At 38.6% G+C, this 20832-nt stretch overlaps 2 protein-coding genes across 6 annotated transcripts in view; both read left to right on the top strand.

The window, feature by feature from the left end:
- The window catches only part of LOC113025958 (protein unc-13 homolog B), a 66289-nt gene that overhangs the window by 39676 nt on the left and 5781 nt on the right, over nucleotides 1–20832 (top strand). For 2 of the 5 annotated variants that reach the window (XM_080304427.1, XM_080304426.1), the window contains exons 11-30: nucleotides 5239–5285; nucleotides 5381–5459; nucleotides 6310–6384; nucleotides 6587–6806; nucleotides 7039–7266; nucleotides 7356–7497; nucleotides 7718–7887; nucleotides 9532–9647; nucleotides 10110–10273; nucleotides 10767–10917; nucleotides 11072–11140; nucleotides 11329–11418; nucleotides 11594–11731; nucleotides 11857–11987; nucleotides 12206–12291; nucleotides 13475–13601; nucleotides 13752–13848; nucleotides 14098–14241; nucleotides 14738–14815; nucleotides 14966–15043. In XM_080304427.1, the coding sequence (XP_080160553.1) occupies nucleotides 5239–5285; nucleotides 5381–5459; nucleotides 6310–6384; nucleotides 6587–6806; nucleotides 7039–7266; nucleotides 7356–7497; nucleotides 7718–7887; nucleotides 9532–9647; nucleotides 10110–10273; nucleotides 10767–10917; nucleotides 11072–11140; nucleotides 11329–11418; nucleotides 11594–11731; nucleotides 11857–11987; nucleotides 12206–12291; nucleotides 13475–13601; nucleotides 13752–13848; nucleotides 14098–14241; nucleotides 14738–14815; nucleotides 14966–15043 (2430 nt within the window). Of the gene's footprint in view, nucleotides 1–5238; nucleotides 5286–5380; nucleotides 5460–6309; nucleotides 6385–6586; nucleotides 6807–7038; nucleotides 7267–7355; nucleotides 7498–7717; nucleotides 7888–9531; nucleotides 9648–10109; nucleotides 10274–10766; nucleotides 10918–11071; nucleotides 11141–11328; nucleotides 11419–11593; nucleotides 11732–11856; nucleotides 11988–12205; nucleotides 12292–13474; nucleotides 13602–13751; nucleotides 13849–14097; nucleotides 14242–14737; nucleotides 14816–14965; nucleotides 15044–15211; nucleotides 15233–15712; nucleotides 15755–15891; nucleotides 15925–19600; nucleotides 19625–19777; nucleotides 19832–20149; nucleotides 20165–20347; nucleotides 20369–20484; nucleotides 20512–20832 lie in introns of all 5 variants that reach the window. The other 3 variants (XM_080304423.1, XM_080304424.1, XM_080304425.1) reach the window with 3 other exon arrangements.
- Nucleotides 1842–5243, top strand: LOC145430070 (uncharacterized). The gene is made up of 2 exons (XM_080304428.1): nucleotides 1842–4216; nucleotides 4408–5243. The coding sequence occupies exons 1-2, from the start codon at nucleotides 1972–1974 to the stop codon at nucleotides 4437–4439; spliced, it is 2277 nt and encodes a 758-aa protein (XP_080160554.1). The 5' UTR covers nucleotides 1842–1971; the 3' UTR covers nucleotides 4440–5243.

The raw sequence follows: 20832 nt of genomic DNA, 5'->3' as shown, positions 1-20832 counted from the left end.
ATTTTATTGTGAAGCACATCGCTGCCTGTAAATGTAGGATAGGGGGATTCCATTCAGCTGATAAGATCATCAGCTTATTTTCATTCTCAGATTGGTGACTGAAACAGTCAGTTTTGATTGGCTGATTATACATTTCTACCCACTAAACGCTTATCAGGGTAATACACACCTTCTGTGCTAAAGTGCTTATTGGAGACCTCAAGTGCAGGGGTGTGTTAATGTATTTAGCAATTATATTATGCACTCCCTGGATTAGTTTACTTAATAGAATTGGACATTTGCTTTCCTAAAACTTTGCCATGGTATAGTTATGTTATAAAGCAAATTGACTACAAAGGTATTGTAAAATACAGAGAAAGTCCCCAGAAATAAGCTTACTTTAGTCTGAGGCCATCTTAAATGAAAATATTGCAACTCTATAAAATGTTTAATTTTCTTGTAATTTATATTTTAGAAGCTAAGGCCTCCTATGTTTTTTTTTTTTTTTTTTAACCAGATATTTAGTCACAGAGATGGAAGAGATAAGTGTGAATTTTATTACTATTTTATTACTATTTTTAAATATAATATAATTATATTAAAAATATTAATAATATTTTTTTAAAGTAGCATTTACAAATCTCAAAAGAATTATATAGTGCACTATTTGTAGAGCTAAGAAATCCTGCCGTGTCCAATTAAAACTCCTTAATTTGAGTTACAAGCAGTATTAAAGCAGGGATGATGAACAGAACTTGACCTTGAAACTACTGCAACATCTTCTACATTTTTGAGAATTTGGTAATTGTCTCAGTGAAGAAGACAAAATCACAGAGCTATGGTAAATGCCCTCTGTGAATGAAATAATGCCAGAACCAGATTTATGTTACAGTTGGGGTATTCAGTTGTCATTCCAGTGTGTACCAATGGATCAGAGCTATTAAGCCATGCAGCTGGTAAGGGTGTGTAAGAATGGCATGGCCTCAGAGGAGAGAATTGACCTGTCATCTAATTACTGTGCTGTCTTTCCAAAGCATCCTAATTACAGAGATCTAAGCAGCTGCATGGCGTTCATTCTGGAAGTTGACACTCTGACTGACTCTCAGTTAAAACAATGTCTATCCAGCATTTGTATTGTGGAGAGTAGTGTAGTCTCTCATAGAGGTATTCCATGTGTGCTCAAATGCATTCAGCCATCCCATACGGAAAAGATATATATAAATCTTATAAAGTTTGTATCTGTCTTGCGTGAAACTTGTATGAAAAGCATACAAGAGTGAAAACACATATAAGATCCCTTGAAAAATTATATAAATGAAAACTTGTATGTTTTGGATACTTACTAAAACAGTATATGAAAGTATTGAGAAAGTGGTCACTTTCATAAGTAAATCATATAAGTTTTTACTATTTCTTTTCCATATGGGATGTCTTTAATCCAGAAGGCAAATGAACTTTCTGCCCAGTGTTTAAGATATTGTGCATAGTCAGAATTAGAACTCCACTGTGGTCTGAGCTAGTGGTCATAAAACAGTAAAGTTTTATGTGTCTGTGTTTTTCACTTGATGGGTTTAATAAAAATGGGAAAGATAAATTACTTTCTCATTAAGGGAATTATAAAAAAAGAGTTTACATTTAAAATCACTACTTTTAAAATGCATACATTTGCATACTTTATCATTACCTTTCCTGTACTAGTTTTATTTATGTACCTGTGTTTTAGGTAATTGCTGGTAGTAGGGCAAGTTGACAGTTCCAAAGTTCATGTGGTGGTTTTATCATATTTAGCTGCCATCTGATAACAGAGAGCTGGTAGGCATAATAATCACATGGTTTTTTAAAGCTTTTTCAACAAAATAACTTACTTGCAGATACTTACTCATATGCAGGTTAAGATGCTGGCTTATACTTGACCCATCTTAAGGAGGAGTCACAGAGGCAGTGATATCTCCATGTGTAGGAACAGTTGATCACAAGTGCCAATTCTCAGGGATGTTTCCCAGAGGACACGTCAGTGGAGAGGATGAACCCAATGAACTGGAGCCAGTTCCACTCTCACCCAAGAAGAGTGAGCTGCAGAAGAAAAAAACACAGCTCCCCAATGTAGGGCAAAGTCTCTGTAAAAAACTACAGAAGTGTCTACAGGCACCAGAAGATAATTCATTTCATGACCAGATATCAGTCAGCAAAACAATAACCAAAGCTAACCCCACCATATCTGAGAAAGACAGAAATTCTGATTGCCAAGATGGCAGTGAAGTTGTGGAGGCTTCTATCCCCAAGATTCTTGAAAGAATCACAAATGAGGAATGGAGGCAGAAGATGGAGGATGAGGAAGCAGACCATAGTAACGTAGTGGAGCATATCCTGAAGGAGCTGAAAGGAATCAATAAGATCCAAGAGGAAATTTCTGACCTGAGGCAGTATCTAACGTCTGTGCGAGGCTCAGTGGATGAAGTATCTTGTTGTGTCGATGCAGTGCTCAGTGAAATAGGTGAGCTATATTCCGGGGCTTCAGCTGTAACGCATCCTAGCCCTGTTTCTCAAACACGTCACACCAGGCATGGAAGTCTGGATAGGCAGAATGCAATCTCTTCTCCTCACACAGGTGATCCCAATCCTTTGCTGGACTGCAATGATTATGGAAGAGATTCAGGATATGTATCATCACATAGATCCCCCAAACAATGGCATGATCAAGCCACTTGCAGAACAGTCCATCAAAAAGATCAAGAGTACCTGGAGCAGAGTTCAGACATGCGCTTGTCTGATGTCTGTTACCTGGAGCTTCACTGTGACCAAAACTACCAAAGTACTAGCTCATTGTCATCATGTCAGAGCTCCAATTGTCCAGAGGCAGCCTTTCTTCCTGGTGACACGGAGTATAGCAGATGGCCAACTGCTGATATTCAGCACAGTATTAGTAGAGAAGGTGGTTGGAGTGAGGAGGATGTTTCCTCTTGTGCAAACAGTGGAGAAGAGCTTGAGAGCTTTCTAGGAGTTTGGAACAGACGTGCAAGAGAGGACACACAAAGCAGCACACCAGGTCATTCTTCTCACAACAGTTCAGAGCACCTTTCATTGTTGTTTGGAACCCATTATAATTCACCTTCAAGTTCTTCCAGTCAGGTGGACTGGAGGCCTCTGAGACAGGAAGCTGAGGGAGAAAACTTGGAGTGCGACTGTGCTGCAAACTGTCCATTTTCACGTAGTTCTGGATACCACACCACAGATGCCTGTGCAAATGAACTTGAGAGTGGGCCCTCTTGGAGCTTGAGCTGTTCCACTGTGTTGTTGACAGACTGTGATGATGGTTATTTAGAGCCACATTCACCATGTGATTATTGCCCGTCATCTGGGGACACTCTCGATCTCGGTTCTGCTGAGAGTTTGGACAGAGAGTGGACAGATCACAGCATTTCCAGGGAGGATGTAGGAGAAACATTGTCACCAGAGTCACCTGAAATAGATCCTGAAAGCACACCCAGGACTGCTGACGTAGGTTTTGATGCAACAAGTTTTAGCAAGGCTGTACTCACGGTCAGGTCAGCTTTAAAAGGGGCTTTCAAAAAGTTGGAAGGTTTGAATACCGAAGATGAAAAAGATGATAGTGGTACAGAGCCACCGCCATCCTTGGGTAAACAAATTTCTGAACCTGAGGATGAGCATATCACTGTAGATTATACAGAGGGAGAGATTAGCCTTACAGAGAATTATCCTCACTTTGCCACCTCAAAGGAGGACAGTGATCCTTCAGTCTACATGGATTGTCTTGAGATGCACGAGAATCTATCATGCTCCCTTCAAGCATCTCCACATAAAGCAAGCCCCTCTCCTGGAACTCCAACAGAATATCACTCTGTAGAGATTTCACAAGGAAAAGGAGACTATTCAACAGATGAAGAACTGTCCAAGTTTGATATAACGCCTGACCACCAGTATGCAACAAGGCAGGATGAAAGTCCACTGGGTCCAGTTCGTAACCAAGATGAGGTGCGCTTAAGTCCCATAAGGGAAAACCATGTTCTTCATGAAGAAAATCAAGAAAGGCTGACTGATGAAAAGCAAGGCAGGCTAACTGATGCCAGTCACAGAGCACGTATAGAGAATTTCCAACGTATTCTAAGAGAAAAGAGGCAAACTCGTCATAGACTGTCCAAATCTGCACAGGGATCCCATGGTTCTCAAGGCTCCCAAGGGTCCCAAGGATCTCAGTCTCAAGACGAGTTTGTATCAGGTATTTTATTTATTCATTTATTTTTTGCATATATACCACTTGCAAGCCTGGTAATAACAGCAAAAATCAAATCTTTATTTTTGTAGTGAACTAAATGCATTTCCTTTAGTTACAAAATTGTTTGACTTTGCTCATGTACAGCTACTCAACTTGATTTATAATGCTACTTGTATTTTGTTTTGTTTTTGCAGACTGTTGGAGAGAAGATAATCAGGTTACTTGAAATATATTAGCTCCATGTTCAAGCTACATTATTTTGTTTTTGTTCGGTTTGTTTATTTATTAATTTGTGTGCATCCCCCCCACACAGTACTGTTCTTACTTTTCTTATCAACATAAATACTTGTTGTTTCCAAAGCATAATGCTCTAAATACACATTATATATGGTATTGACTGCATAGATGTGTAATTTTTAGTCTGAACGTATTATTGACATTCTAGATGAGACATTTGCCTGATAACTTTAGTTAATCTGTTACAGAATAATTTACCAGGAGCTTGCTGTAACTTTACAATGTTTGTGGTGTTATTTCTTGTGTCATGTTCTGTTTTCGCCTTCATAATATTTTCAAACACTATCAAAATCTATTAGAAAGAACCCCAGAGGAAACTCCACTGTCAACGAAATAAATGAAAAAGGAAAAAGTTATACTTGTAGGAAGAAATAAAAAAAGACCTTCTATGCATGTTTAATCACCCAGACAAAAATTTTGTGGTCGTGCTTTTGTCCTATTTGGAAATAAAATGTATTCTTTAGTTTTGCATCTACATACTGTGATCGTGGTCCACACTTTAATTTCACTTAACCTAATTAAAGAGTTCAGCAGCATTCATTTTAGTCCCATCTTTTAATAATTTTTTTTTTTTATTGTTTGTTTGTTTTTTAATTTGCATGTTCTGTGACATCAGAGAGGTCAAACTCAACCAAGCCTGGTTCCACAAACACCACTCCTCTCATAACATAGTTCTTTATGTCTTTGTAAGCCACTAGCCTAAATTCTCACATTTAAAATACTTACAGGTCAGAGATGTTGAACCCAGTACTCGACAGGCATGGGTCAAAACAGGGTAAGTTATACATAGTGTTGTATTGGTGAAGTTTGGTTAGATTAAATAAATTTGTATTTTAAACCTAAATAAAAACTGTTTTGCTTGTTCCGTAGTGGAGGCTCTGGTCTGTATGGAATTGACAGTATGCCGGACCTACGTAAAAAGAAGCCTATCCCATTGGTCAGCGATGTGGTCAGTACTCACCTATTGTTTATTTTCCTATAAATACACCGTATTTTGTATCTCATTCAGTTTGTTTTGTTCTTTACTGTGAGTGTTTCTGTAAATGAGACCAGTACAACAATAGTTTTTGTTTGTTTGTTAGTTTTTCTTTTACACTGAATTTGGGATGGAGTTGTTTCAAAGAATGGAGACAAATATGAAATCAGCCTGCTAATGTCTCTCTCCCTCCTCTCTTAAACCCAAAATTATTCCCCACAACTCTCTTGAATGCATTCACTCTCCTTGGTCAGGCTATGGTAAGTTATAGAACCTAGTTGACACTCCCTTTTCTACTGAAGTACAAAATAAACTAGGACAGTTAACAGTAGTCACCAGGCATAGTATGTTGATCTCTGCCATACTTCCTGTTTATTACAATTGAAGACATTTGCATGTGTCCTTTTGGTCCTGGGTTACTTTTCTTTCTATTCAACATTCCCATCAAAATACATTGCCAACAGGTCATTCCCTCACCTTTTGGTTAACGTTGTTTTTCTTCTTTTTGATCAAATTGACTGGATAGAATAAACTACTAACAAAGGCCTGTCTATGTTTTATAATGTTGACTTTGGGCTAACTTGCTTGGTACTAATAATACTCACATGGGTTCTCACCATATGGTAAGTGTTCATCAAGTTCATAGAATAAAGATAATAACAATTCTATTAACCACCTTTATAACTAACCCCTCAAACCTTTTAACTATATTGACTTTTATTGTTGCAGAACTGTTTTTCAGTGTGCTTGGTTGTGGGTTGTTTTGACTTTGTACACAAACTTTGCTGATTTTTTTTTTCTTTGTATTTGTCATGTTGTTCAGTCCCTTGTCCAAGCCAGGAAGGCAGGAATCGCATCTGCAATGGCTGCTCGATCATCAATTAAGGATGAGGAGCTGGTGAGTATGCGGGGGAAAAAAAACTTCTGCTTTGCATCTTGGAGATTGTCGGTTTCAAAAACTTCCCAGTGACACAGTTTTCATGGTTGTGACTCCATCGGCCTTTCAGCATAAGCACGTCCTTATAACTGATAAGGGTTTTTTTTTTGTTTTTGTTTCCCTGGATTAGGACTTTTAAAAATAGATCTTCTTCCTTCTGTAGAAAAATCATGTCTACAAGAAGACCCTGCAGGCTCTTATCTACCCCATATCTTGCACCACACCACATAACTTCGAGGTGTGGACAGCGACTACACCTACATACTGCTATGAGTGTGAGGGGCTCCTGTGGGGAATCGCACGGCAAGGCATGCGTTGTTCTGAGTGTGGTGTCAAGTGCCATGAAAAGTGCCAAGAATTACTGAATGCTGACTGTCTGCAGCGTGAGTACTAAGGAAATGTTTCACAGAAGTTTCCATCAGGGATCTGAAACTACATTTTTACGTTATCGGGAAGCTGTTTCATTACAATTTTGTCTCAAATGTTTAAGAATATTTTCCCCACATTAAAAATCATTTTTATTTAACTTGTAACCACTGAAGTGGCATATGTATATTTTTTAGTTTCAAGCCTTTTCGGTCTGTTTTTTCTTTTTTTTTTTAAATAAATATTTAGGTGCGGCAGAGAAGAGCTCTAAGCATGGAGCTGAAGACCGCACTCAAAATATCATCATGGCCATGAAGGACAGGATGAAGATCAGGGAAAGGAACAAACCAGAAATCTTTGAGCTGATCAGGGAAGTGTTTGTCATCAGCAAAGCCATCCATGCACAGCAGATGAAAACCATCAAACAAAGCGTATTGGATGGGACGTCAAAGTGGTCAGCCAAGATCACAATCACAGGTATTTTGCCATCACAGCTCAACGACAACTTTGGAGCTATGTTACATGTGCTCTCTGTAATTTTTTATTGTTTCTTATGTCTTGGTTAGTTGTTTGTGCACAAGGACTTCAGGCAAAAGACAAGACAGGATCCAGTGATCCGTATGTCACTGTTCAGGTGGGCAAGACCAAGAAGAGAACAAAGACCATCTATGGAAACCTCAATCCAGTCTGGGAGGAAAAGTTCCATTTGTGAGTCGTTTCTTGGTTATGAAATCAAAAAAGTTGTTGGGGGGGGGGTTGTTGTGTTTTGTTTTGTTTTTTTTGTTCCTTGAGTGCTTGTTATCAGTAGTGCTATAAGTGCTCACCTTAATTACTCCCTTGTAGTATCTATCATCTTGTAACTTAATATTATTCAGTTTATGTTTCTTTTTTGCTCCTTTTTTTGTTTTGTTTTGTTTTGTTTTGTTAGTGAGTGCCACAATTCCTCAGACCGAATCAAAGTGCGAGTGTGGGATGAAGATGATGACATCAAGTCCAGAGTGAAGCAGCGTCTGAAGAGGGAATCTGACGATTTCCTGGGACAGAGCATCATTGAAGTCCGAACGCTGAGCGGAGAAATGGATGTCTGGTATAACCTGGGTCAGTTGGCTTTCTTGTCTTTTTTTAGTAGACATCATGAAGAAAACTGTATAGCATATGCGGAGGGGAGGCAGCGTCACAGAACGCACAGTGTAAGTGGTCATAATGGGTCCTCGACAGCGCAATCTGAGAGGTAGTGTGAATATGACTTTCAAGTAAAGCTCAGCTAAATTTATTTATGTATTTATCTTTTTTGTTAAATGCATCAATACCTACTAAAACTCCCAATATCTACTCCCAATCTTTTGGTCACACCTTGTATCATGTTACCATGCCTGTTTATAACCTGGATCTCATCTGCTTGTTACATCAATTTCACATCTGTATGTTTTTGTTTGGCGCTAAAAGCCTTGCTTTCAGCAAGTCCAGTCTGTTGTTTGTACCTCATTAGTCACATCTCCTTTCCCTGCAGCAAACATATTTATACCCAGGCATGTTGCTTCCCTAAGGCCTGTGTTGGTCTGCATGAAAATACTAGCTTATTTGATTACATTTTAAATGAGTTTCTCCCTGCTAGCAAGAAGTTGTGATAATTTTAAGGAAAAAGTTTCACGATAATCCCCCAATTCTATCCCTAGGGTGTGCAGCCAGTTTCATTAGGATGATGCCTGAACAAAATAATTAACAAGTATACAGGATCTGATTTCTCAGGCCTGTGTGCTAGTCTACATGAGCACTAGTTGTGCAGCATGAATATATGTAGCTTGAATACCTCTCAGGATAAAATCTAATCCCAGTCTTGTGGGCAAACAAATGTTGTCTTTAGAATAATATTTCTGAATTACTGTCTCTGCGTCTTCGTATCTCTTCATATGTTGTATGTAAGGGTGAGGTGTTCACTTTTCTTAAGCACATTTTTTTGTTCATACTTGATTAAAGTGCTAAAATTGACCTGACAGCAGCAGTAATAAATCTTCAAGTGCAACAGCTTGTCACTGAATATGAATGTGCCCATAAATCTACCGTTGTTGTTGTTTTGTGTGGGGTTTTTTTTGTTTGTTTTTTTAAGCTAGGAGATTTGACTTGCTTGGTTTAATATCTCCCTGAAAACTGTATGATCAAATATTTATTTTGATAGGTTTTATTATGAATTGGATTTGAATGCTTAATTAATGATTAATGATGTAATATACCTAGTTCATGAGAGAAAGGGGGGAAAAAACAAAACATTTTCACTATCTCTTTCTCCCTCCCTCTCTGACTCTCTTCCTTTCACCTCCTGATATGTGATTATCAAGTAGCAGCACTCCAGTCGGAAATCGACCACTCTAGCGACATGTACAAATTACCCCAAATGATTTGCCTGTCAGGGCAAATAGCAGGGGTGAGCCGCCAAGAACTCCACCTCCAGAAACACTCTAGCTCAAATGTCTTCTGTTATCAGGCACAGACTCATGCAGCCCATTGCCTTTGTTACACTCACTATCAGCTGGAGGACTTCTATTATCATCGCTGACTCTGGACGACCATCAAACTGTAGAAACAGAAGCCCTTACAATAGAATTGCCAAGCTAATAGTCTGTGATTAGGGTTGTGTTAACAGACCTAGTTTAGAGTGCCTTTGGTGTCACAGATTTGGACTCAAGTTATGAATCAAGACATTCCCGATGTGCATCTGATTGACTGTTTTGTACTTAAATACAGAGAAGAGGACAGACAAATCAGCTGTGTCTGGTGCCATTCGCCTCCAAATCAACGTGGAGATCAAAGGAGAGGAGAAAGTGGCTCCATATCACGTGCAGTACACTTGTTTGCATGAGGTATATGATTCACAGAATCACGATTAATTACCTAGACACGCTGGATATTCAGCAACTTCTCCACACAAAGGGTTTGCATAAGTGGTTGCAACCACTATTGTAGCTGTTTCAATGTGTTGCACAGATTGACTGCAGACGTGATAGATTTGGACAGGATTAAAGGCACAGTGATATTTCCATAATCCAACCTCTTCCCTGAAAAAAACAAATCAAATTTTGAATCAGGGCTAAAGGACCTGTGCTTATGAAACTGAAAATCCTATAATCTGTCAAACCAAAGCTTTTCAAGTCTGTATTCTACACACATCCAGTAAAAATAATATTAAGCGTAAATTGCAACAATCTCATCATATTTGTTTCAGTAAAAAGCCACCATAACTTTACCATCACTTCTCACGCTTTAGTGTTAGCTCTGAAGTTCATGTGAATTAGATCAAGTCTGTCCATTTCTTCCCATTACAGAACTTGTTCCATCATTCAACTGATGTACTTGGTCAAGGTGTGGTAAAAATTCCAGAGGCTCGTGGAGACGATTCTTGGAAAGTCTACTTTGATGATGTGGGACAGGAAGTAGTGGATGAGTTTGCCATGCGCTATGGGATTGAGTCCATCTACCAGGCCATGACGTGAGTCTAAAAACACAGTGAATTGGACTGTCTTCTTACCTGTCAATATGTGTTACCTCTTTATTCCCCATGTTCCTTTCCCTGTCTTTTGAGGTCATATCAATAAACCTCTTGGTGCCATTGTCATTCTCTGGCCTTCAGATGAGGTACAGTCAATTATAAACAGGGTGAGGATGGATGTGTCTCACTGCAGTGTCATCATCCATACAGATGACTATTAGCTAGGTCAATCATTCGCAGAAAAATGCTTCAGTGGGCTATTATTCAGTCTAAATGTGTCAGGTAGGTGATGGGCAGATAGCACGACAATTCCTAATAGAAATTGTCACGTGAAAACAAGAGCCTGTAGTACATGCAGACTGTCCAAATAAAGGTATTTGAACTGGATGCTGACATTATTGCAACAAAGTGTAAGCAGGTACACATTGTTGAAGAAGTCTTAAGGCCTCCCACCCAAGTACTTACCAAGCTTTGCATTTGCTACTCTATGCAGGCACTTTGCCTGTCTGTCTTCTAAGTACATGTGTCCTGGAGTCCCTGCAGTGATGAGCACCCTGCTGGCCAATATCAATGCCTTCTACGCCCACACAACAGCCTCCACCAATGTTTCTGCCTCCGACCGCTTTGCTGCTTCTAATTTTGGGGTTTGTACTACTGACACACACACAGACACAGTAAAGTACTTTGTTTTGTTTTATTTTCTCTTCCTTTCTTCGCTATTGCATTTTATGCACAAATAGATTGCCAAACTTCTTTCTAATATAGGAACATGTTTTTTCCCCTTTTCTTCCCATACAGAAAGAACGCTTTGTCAAGCTCTTAGACCAGCTGCACAACTCCTTACGCATTGACCTTTCTAGTTATAGGGTGAGATTCTTGTATCACTACTAGTGTCTTGTTTTCTAAATGTACATGTCTAATATTTTTGTGCCAGTAAAAAACAAAAAAAAGAATTTTTTTCATCATCTGATCAATGAATATTTTTTGTGCAAATTGTGCCAACAGTCTTTGAAAAGTGTGAAAACTTGTGAACTAAACGTGTTTTTCTTCTTTAGAATCACTTCCCTGCCAGCAGCAAGGATCGCCTGCAAGATCTGAAATCCACTGTTGACCTTCTAACCAGCATTACCTTTTTCAGGATGAAGGTAGGTAACATTGCATATTCTTTATCTGTAGTTCAGCTTTGTAGTATCTTCTTATCAGTTTGTTGACTTGAATGTTTTTTCCCTTGAAGTTGTTGCCAGATATTGACAAGTTGATAAAATATCCCTTGTTTGCAGTCATCTACTGACTCTGTAGCTATCTTCATCTTCTTTCCAGGTCCAGGAGTTACAGTCTCCGCCCAGAGCCAGTCAAGTTGTGAGGGATTGTGTCAAAGCTTGCCTCAACTCTACATACGACTACATTTTCAATAACTGCCACGAGCTGTACAGCAGACAATACCAGCCTGTGGACACGGTGAGTCACACAGCTGCAGGATACAATGTGCAGCTATCAGACTCTGTAGCAGCAGGCCGGTGAATAAATGTTTCAATAAAGGGGCGACTATAATGTTAACTGTTTTCCTTTTGGTTTTTATTCAGAACAAGGAGGAGCTTCCTCTGGAGGAGCAGGGTCCAAGCATCAAGAATCTGGACTTCTGGCCCAAACTCATCATGCTCATTGTTTCCATCATTGAAGAAGACAGAAACTCCTACACACCTGTACTGAACCAGTGAGTCATGCAACTCTACTCCTAAAATATTCAAGCCGCTTGAATACATCAAAATCAGGTCTCCTTATTTTTAGGTTTTACTTCAACTGCAGTAGTTCAACAAAATGTTTTTCTTGATTCTTTTTCCAGAGATCTAGGACATTTTTATGGATGCTTGCATTAATTAAACTCAGGAATCCACTAGGTTTCACCTTGTCACATCTTCCCATCTGTCTCAGGTTCCCTCAAGAACTTAATGTAGGAAAGGTGTCAGCAGAGGTCATGTGGACATTGTTTGCACAGGACATGAAGTATGCTATGGAAGGTAGGTCTTGGTATTCTGGACTCTTTATAAGATTATTCTGCTGGGTTAGACTGTGGAGGTGCACTGTAGTTTGTCTGCTAGAAGTAAAGGAAAAAGCTGGAGAGTCAGGGTGTGATAACAAGCATATGAGAAAAGAAGCTCTGGGAACCTAAAATGACCAGAAGGGGAGAGGAAATACTGGGGTAGCAATGACACAATGGAACAGAAGAAGTTGGAGAGAATATAATAAATGTGCTAGAATTGAAAGCTGCTTATGTGTCCCTGGAGCCTCTCTGCACTTTTTCTCTATTATACTGTACTCCACAGCGCTATTGGTGTTCAGAGACACCCGGTTTTTATTCTAGCCCTTGTCCTCAAAATGAATCCCCTACAGAGACTAGTGTGAAATATCTGTTTCACAAAATGCATCAAAACACACAAGTGGCGCCTTCTTTATTTTCAATCTGAATAAACATGAAAAGTTCATAGATGGAGAGTTTGCTACAGAGACGAAACACTGAGTGCTTACGATTCAAAGCTCTAGCTGTTATTTTTAAACATGTCAATAAAAAAGAACCTGCATCTGCTCATTTTAAGGCTAATCAATATTTTGTAAACATTTTAAAGTTCTCACAGTCTTTGATTGTATTACTACCTTATATCTGTGTAGCTGCAGTTCAAGCAGGCCACGCCATTGCTTGATATTAATACATCTCATCTCAGAAAAAACATTCAAAGCGAATAAAGCAAAGACTTTTAGAATTTAGTCACACCACATTCTACAGTGAGCAAATACATAAAATGGGATTAGTGTGTGTGTTCTTTCGTCTTTGTTGAGCATTAGGCCGTCAGAGAACATGTTTCCCAAAGAAAGCTTTTGGATTAGTCCGATTTTTTTTTTTCCTTTAATAAGAGGATACTGTAGAATTATTTTACAAGTTCATTCAGAATTTAAGTGAAGAACAACGACATACACTAGAATTTAGAAACGATTTCATGTTAAGGTGGGGTTTTTTTGGGGGGGGGTTGTATGCATTGGGGTTCTTTGAGGTTTTGTTACAATACTCAGATGTCCATATGCACCATATGATTGCTTCACCTTACCTTTTGGCTGTCTTATATTAGCTTTTACTAAAATGGGGACGTTGACTTTAATCTTCACATCCCTAAGTTCATATGGCTCCTTATGTTTTTAAACCGGCAGAGCATGAGAAGCACAGGCTGTGTAAGAGCACAGACTACATGAACCTGCACTTCAAGGTCAAGTGGCTCTACAATGAATATGTCAAGGAGCTGCCAGTGTTTAAGGGTGTTGTACCAGACTACCCATCGTAAGTGCATTTGACCTTTTCAGTGACAGGCACAAGAAAAGGCAAATGTTATTGCCTTTTTTGACTTTGATAATCCATCTAAACAAAGATAAAAGGAACTGTGTTAAAAAAACAAAAACATATTTGCTAATCTTTATTTCTCACTTTTAGATGGTTTGTGCAGTTTGTGCTACAGTGGTTGGACGAAAATGAGGAAGTATCTATGGAATTTATGAATGGAGCTCTGGAAAGAGACAAAAAAGATGGAGTAAGAAAACTAGAACTTACCCTTTGATATGATATCTCTACGATACCTTTGAGGTTCTAATTTAAAATAGTGCTGAACTGAAAAAAGTTATCTTTGTGTTTACAGATACAGCCATGCTATCAGCATGGGGACATTAAAAAGCTGCTTTAAAATCTTGTTGATGTTCTTTAACATTCTGCTTGTAGATGTTGTTTTATCTACTATATGAGTGTTGATAAGAAGTAAGTGTCATTTGTGCACTCATCTCAGTTCCAGCAGACATCTGAGCATGCTCTGTTCTCCTGCTCTGTGGTGGACATCTTCACCCAGCTCAACCAGAGCTTTGAGATTATCAAGAAATTGGAATGTCCTGATCCTAGGGTCATGGCTCAGTATAGTCGCCGCTTTTCCAAGGTAATGTACTCCACCCGATGATGACATTTAAAGTCAAACTAGCTTGATCGAGCTGCATGAAATATGGTGTGCATTTGTGTTTAACAATTCTAGAATTAATAAAGATTTGCTTTAAACTTCCAATGTTTTTGAAAAATGACCACGAAATATGAGGGAAAAAACTATTAAACCACTATAGCAATGTCTTGTGGGACATTTTGACTTTTTGCAAAAGAGAATTTTTATATTGCTGGATTAAAAAGAATTGTTGAACTAGGCATAACAGTTCCCCCCTGTGGAAAAGTCTGCTGAGAAAAATGTCCTACTTTAGAATTTGTTTGTCTCCTTGCTACAGAATACATTAAAGCACATTTTGGAATATTTATGTTGATTAGCGAAACCCCCAAAGTACAATATTATCCCCCTTTGAAGAGATAAGAGAGAAATTTGATTTTAAATAGCTTTTTTTTTTTCGTAAATGCCGTTTAAATGCCTTTATTTCTACCTGTCTTTACAGACAATTGCCAAAGTTCTTCTGCAGTACAGTGCCATGCTGACCAAGAATTTTCCATCTTATATTGACAAAGAGAAGATTGTAAGTTTTTTTTTTTTTCCTGCCAATTTCTGCCATGTTTTTTTCAGCCAATTCTGCCAGTTGTGCTGAAAAAACATTTATTACATTGGACATGATACATAAAAAAAGATCACAAAATCACTCTTAACGTCTCTCTCTGTCTTCTTGTAGCCCTGTGTATTAATGAATAATGTTCAGCAGTTAAGAATCCAGCTGGAAAAGATGTTTGAGTCAATGGGTGCCAAACAGGTGAGTCTAAATATGATGGATATGAAGACATGATGCATAATGGTATCCGGTTTTGTTAATAAATTGGTAGCGTCACTCGTGTAGAAAAAAAGAAAAACATCAGTCATTCATGAAATTACATTTTAAATTTGCTGTACAACAGTTGCATTTGTGTCTTTCATGTGTCAGATTGCAATACAAGAAGCATTGGTGCGTACAGTAGTGGTAGTTTAGCTAATTTAAAGTAAATGGCAAATGTTAATGGATTAAGATGTGTTAAGATGTGACATAGTAGCATTTGCTTACGCTTTGAATATTATCTTATATTCAGATCTGTATGCTTAATGCCTGATGTGAAGCTGTCAGTGAAAGTGTAGCCCTAGATCAGTGGTTACAGTGGTTAGCCCTATGCTTCTTAATAGACAGAGTATTGAAGCAGAGACTTAATTTAGTCATGTCCTCCATATCAATATTGTAGCTAGAGCATTGAAAATCAATAGCTTTTCTCCTAGCTGTTACCTCCCCACTGCCTTCATTCCCTACAACATTTCTGCATGCAGTATCATAGCTATATGGAACCCTTTTTAAATTTTTTTTATTTAACTTATACTGTTGGAGTGATCGTAGGATGATAGCTGTGGGATGCTGTAGCCTATATTTCAACCAAATGTTTTCACTTTACAATTGAAGCAAAATGAAATCATAGAAGAGGAGGAGGAAGAAGAAGAAGAGGTACGGTTCCAATATAGTCTGGTCAGGGTGGATATTTATCCATATAAATGTACATCTTTCTAATATAATTAAATCATTTTCATGGTGTGCTGTGGAGCACCGTATTGATTATTTCCTTTATGCTGTGGCTTGAGTAGCAGGTTGCAATTGAGGATGAAGCAAAGGCTCCGGTGGGTATTGTGGATTGCAGCAGTTAGACTTTAACTAATCAATAATTAAATTTATTGTAATATATCATAGTTCAGTCTTGTTAGCCTGTAGTTTACATTGTGCAATATTTACTTTAAACCAGTAGTGTCATAATCTTATGTAGTCCACAACCTTCCTTTATCATGCAGAGTAGCTGAAGTACCCTCTCAAAGCTCTTGTGTGTCACAGTGAATGTTGATTTAGCTTCCTTAGCTTGTAGATCGGTTGCAATTTTGGGGGTGATTCCTTTTTTTAATATAAGTGTAACCTGCTGATTCCATTTGTTTTTTCTAAGAACTATCACTGAGCATATACAAACAGAAACATCTTCTCTTTGTTATAAAATCTTTTTAAAATATAAGATGTTAAACGTTGTAAAAAAAAAAAAAAGATACAAATAACAACGTTCTAGTTACTTTTAGCCTTTGTTAGCTTCTTTGAAGTAAGTCTATTCAGCTTGGTTAAGGTCATTTGAGTGTGTTATTGTGTTTGCTTTTACAAACGTTTTAATTGTGGTCTCCTTCCAAGCTGCTTTGGTGAACTTTGCGTCTAATGACGTGTTAGCCTGTAGCTGTTAATGTGTGCACATCTACTTGCCTGCGCGTGTTGCGCATATATTACATTTCTTGACCTTCATTGGTGCGTTTGTTTTTGTAGTTTGATTGTCGTGTTTATTTTTAGGGTGATTCCTCAACATAATCATAGATGAAAGGCATTAACTGAAACATAGTGAATGCTCTGTGTGTGCGGGTGTCTCAGACTGGCACTTCCATTAATTACATCACTGAATATTGAGTAAAAGGAAAATAGTTTGCATAATATTATTACAAAATCTTATTCCTTGACTGTGATGGGTCACTGACGGATTTGCTATATTTGTTATATTGATATATATACATAGAATAGAATAGAATAGAATTCAACTTTATTGTCATTGCACATGCACAGGTACAGGGCAACGAAATGCAGTTTGCATCCATCCAGAAGTGCTTTAGTGATATAGATATATTACAATATATATTAGCAATAATATAGATATGTGAGTATATTACAGAAATGGGTCTATTATGTTATAATGTACACGGTATGAAGTATGTTGTGAATATTCTATAACTATAGTATGTACAGGCTGTAGTGAGTACAAGCTATGTACAGGATATGGACAGGATATAAATATGAAAAACTATACAGAATATGAAATAAATAACTTTACAGAATCTGGGATATACAGCTATACAGAAATGGGAACTATGCAAGTTGTAAACAGTTGTAGGATTAAAGATTATCGAATATACAGAATGATTATTTACACAGAGCTATACAGTAGTGCAGTTAAGATAAGTGAGGGTGTAGATAGTTTCTACAGAGGCTATATAAAGTGCTAGTGGTTGTGAGTGGTGGTTCAGTCCATGTTATTATTGTGTTTGAGGGTACAGTTGTCCATTGTGGGTGTGTGTATGTTCAGTCCATGAGTTTAACGTGGGTCAGATGTCAGGAGGCAGAGTTCAGGAGTCTGACAGCTGTGGGGAAGAAGCTGTTCCGGTACCTGGTGGTCTTAGTCCGGAGGCTCCTGTGGCGCCTCCCAGAGGGCAGGAGGGTGAAGAGTCCATGTGATGGGTGACTGGGGTCTTTGATGATTTTCCCAGCCCTTTTCAGACACCGCTTCCTGTAGATGTCTTTTATGGCAGGAAGTGGTGCTCCGGCGATGCGCTGGGCAGTTTTCACGACCCTCTGCAACGCCTTCCGGTCCGAGGCAGAGCAGTTCCCGTACCAGACTGTTATACAGTTGGTCAGGATGCTCTCGATGGTGCAGCGATAGAAGTTCACCAGGATGTCTGAGGACAGGTGGTTCTTCCTCAGAGTCCTCAAGAAGAAGAGGCGCTGGTGAGCCTTCTTGACCAGCTTGGAGCAGTTGGTCGTCCAGGTGAGATCCTCGGAGATGTGGACTCCCAGGAACTTGAAGCTGCTCACACGCTCCACAGCCGTCCCCTTAATGTGGATGGGTGGATGTGGGTCAGCATTCCTCCTGTAGTCCACGATGAGCTCCTTGGTCTTCTCGGTGTTAAGCAGCAGGTTGTTTCTGTCGCACCACTCAGCCAGACGATCCACCTCCTCCCTGTAGGCGGCCTCATCGTTGTCACTGATGAGGCCAATCACCGTGGTGTCATCTGCAAACTTAATGATGGTGTTGGAACCATCAGCAGGTCTGCAGTCGTGGGTATATATGCAGTACATGTGTATATATGGTATATTTCTGCTCACATTCTGCAACTTCTGTCAGTGCTGTGCTACTGGAAACAGAATTTTCCAGAGGAACCTACCCAAGGGATAAATACAGTTTCATCTAATCCAATCTATCTAATCTAATCATATTTACCACCACCTTTTTATCACCTACTTTAACCCATGTGGTAGTAATAATAGGCAGGTAACCTGTATTGTGAATTATTATGATTATTTACAATATTGACTAGAAATAACAGGTACTTGTATTTTGCTTCATGTCTCTTAATGCAATTACATAAATAATATGTGATATTTTACTGTAAAACCAATATAATAGTGATAACAAATTAACAGTTAATTAAAAAAATATTAATTTAGCATAAATATTCCATTTAGCAATACCTTATCGACAACAAATTACCACAAATTCAATAGAAAGAAAGCCACAACTGTCACGGTTCTGGGTCCGTCGGACCCAGTAGTTTGAGTTTTATTATGTTTTGGTTTTAGTTTGCATCAGGGGTTGTTTTCTTGTTCTCTGGTAGTGTTGATTATGATGATGTTTATTATTTGAGTTTCATGTTTCTGTGGTGTTTAGGATTTGTTCTTCAGTTGTGTCTGCTTAGTATTTGTCTAGCTCCATGTGCCATTTTCTGCCTGTCTCTCTATGTCGAGTTTGTGTCTTAGTGTGATGGTTGCTTGTTCCTGTTTTATTGTGATGGTCTGCGTCTCATGTGAGTGTGTTCAGTTTTACCTTTGTCTCGTCTTGTTGATTATTCCCAGCTGTGTCCACCACCTGTGTGTGATTCTCTGTGTATTTAAGTCATGTCTGCCGTCATTGTAGTTGCTGGTCCGTCTGTGTATTCCACCCTGCGTCATCTGTGTGTTTCCCTGCTGTCAACCGCCAAGTGTTTCTGCTCATGTTCAGGTTCGTGTTCTGTAGTTAGTTTGTTCCCAGTCTAGTTAGTCATAGCTCCCTTTGCCGTTTGTATTTACTTTCATGCTCAATAAACCACCTTCACACCTTCACGACTGCCTGCGTTTGGATCCTCCTTCATTGCCTCCACACGGCTCACCTCACTCGCCGTGACAACAATGGATAGCTACTGAGCTTAACTGTCTGATAAACTAAATGCAGCAAAATGTGGTGTTGCTACTGCCCCATTTACTTAAATTAACACAAAGTTGGTATCAAAATAAAGACATTTCTTTTGCGGACTAGGAAACTTTAACTAGGAAAGTCTTAATATGAATATTTTTTAGCTTATTTTACCCATTACTCTCTTGCTAGTTGGCTAATAAAGCACTCACTCTTTTTTACAGTCCAGTTCAGCTCTTCATTCATTGAAGTGAACTTCTGTAATTATGGAAAATCTATTTCTTTGCACAGAGTAAAGTCAAAGTCATGTCTTTTGTTTTCTCTTTTTCTAGCTCAACTCTACATTAGAATGGGAGGCAAGTCCAATGAATATGTATACATGTTTACATGCCTGCATATACTCACTTGGAAGAAAAGTCTTTTTTTCTTTTTTCTTTTTTTAATATGGTGTGGCGGGTAATGATGAGCCTTACATATTTTGTGTGTTGTCTTTTAACCACCACTCATAGTTTGAGGAGAGTGAGGAAGAGGAAGAGGAAATAAGGGAGAAAATAGAGGCTGAGGTTTGTTGCAGTCCAGAATAGTTTTAACTTCATTCACTTTCAAGTCATTCTTGTGCTCCTATTCCCCCATTGTACTGTGCCTACTCCCAGCAACGGCAGTCATAATCAGTCCTACTGCAACAACAGTTCCTTGTGTTGATCATAGTGGAGTTGATTGAGTTTGTGTCATCAGTTGGGGTGGGAATCTTCCAGTGGCATTTTCCCTGGTTCTCTGCAAACCTGCTCTTATTCCCTGTTAAAGCATTTCGGAGTCTTCTGCTATTGCTTTCCTTTAATTCTTGTTTTTTCTTTGCAATTTCCCCTTTTTTAATGCAATAGTCTGACATGGAGAAGGTGGGTATCAATATCACACACTTTTTCACTTTGAAAAACTTTCAGTATTTATAGTTGAATTTAAATTTTTATACATATTATTTGCCTGGTTGAAAAAGGGGGGGGGGAAAAGTTTTTTGACCATTTTTTTAAACTTTTGTTTATCTCTAATAAAAAACAAACAAACATTCCCATCACACAAAGATGGATGCACCAGTAGAAAAGGTAGGCAATCCTTTTTTCCACAACACCTTGTGGAATCAACCTCTTGTAGTTTCCCAGGTATTATAAATTATTCCGTTATTAACCGTGGTTATCTTCACCTTTCTGTGCCAATGTAGACTGAAAATGCATTTGAAGACAAAAAGGTGAGTGTAGGTACACAGACACATCCATTGTGAATATTTCCATACACGCCAAAAGCTGGAAAAAAAAATGCAGCATATGCAGCATCAATTCATTCCTAGCGCCTTTCCTTCCCTGCAGCCTCTCATCACGGTGCTTAGCACAACCCTCTGTTTATTCTCACTAATGGTGCTACCTAACCCTGACAAGCCATGAATCAAAAGGCCATTGAATCATTGACTTAATGAGCCACACCATGGCTTCATCCATATGGCTTAGCTCCCCTCCAGGCAGTGCTAATTTAGATGATGCCTCAGTTATACCTGAGTCAGATATACTTGAGT

The sequence above is a fragment of the Astatotilapia calliptera genome, chromosome 7 (assembly GCF_964374335.1).
Source record: "Astatotilapia calliptera chromosome 7, fAstCal68.1, whole genome shotgun sequence".
In the NCBI taxonomy this organism is placed as follows: Eukaryota; Metazoa; Chordata; class Actinopteri; order Cichliformes; family Cichlidae; genus Astatotilapia; species Astatotilapia calliptera.
Note: the sequence above shows the minus strand (reverse complement) of the source record. Positions and strands in the feature narration are given on the sequence as shown.

Excerpts from the sequence above, each read along its gene's own strand:
- LOC145430070 (XM_080304428.1), top strand. The coding sequence starts at position 1,972 with ATGTTTCCCAGAGGACACGTCAGTGGAGAGGATGAACCCAATGAACTG. Across the intron at positions 4,217-4,407 it reads TCAAGACGAGTTTGTATCAG|ACTGTTGGAGAGAAGATAAT; the intron begins GTATTTTATTTA and ends TTGTTTTTGCAG.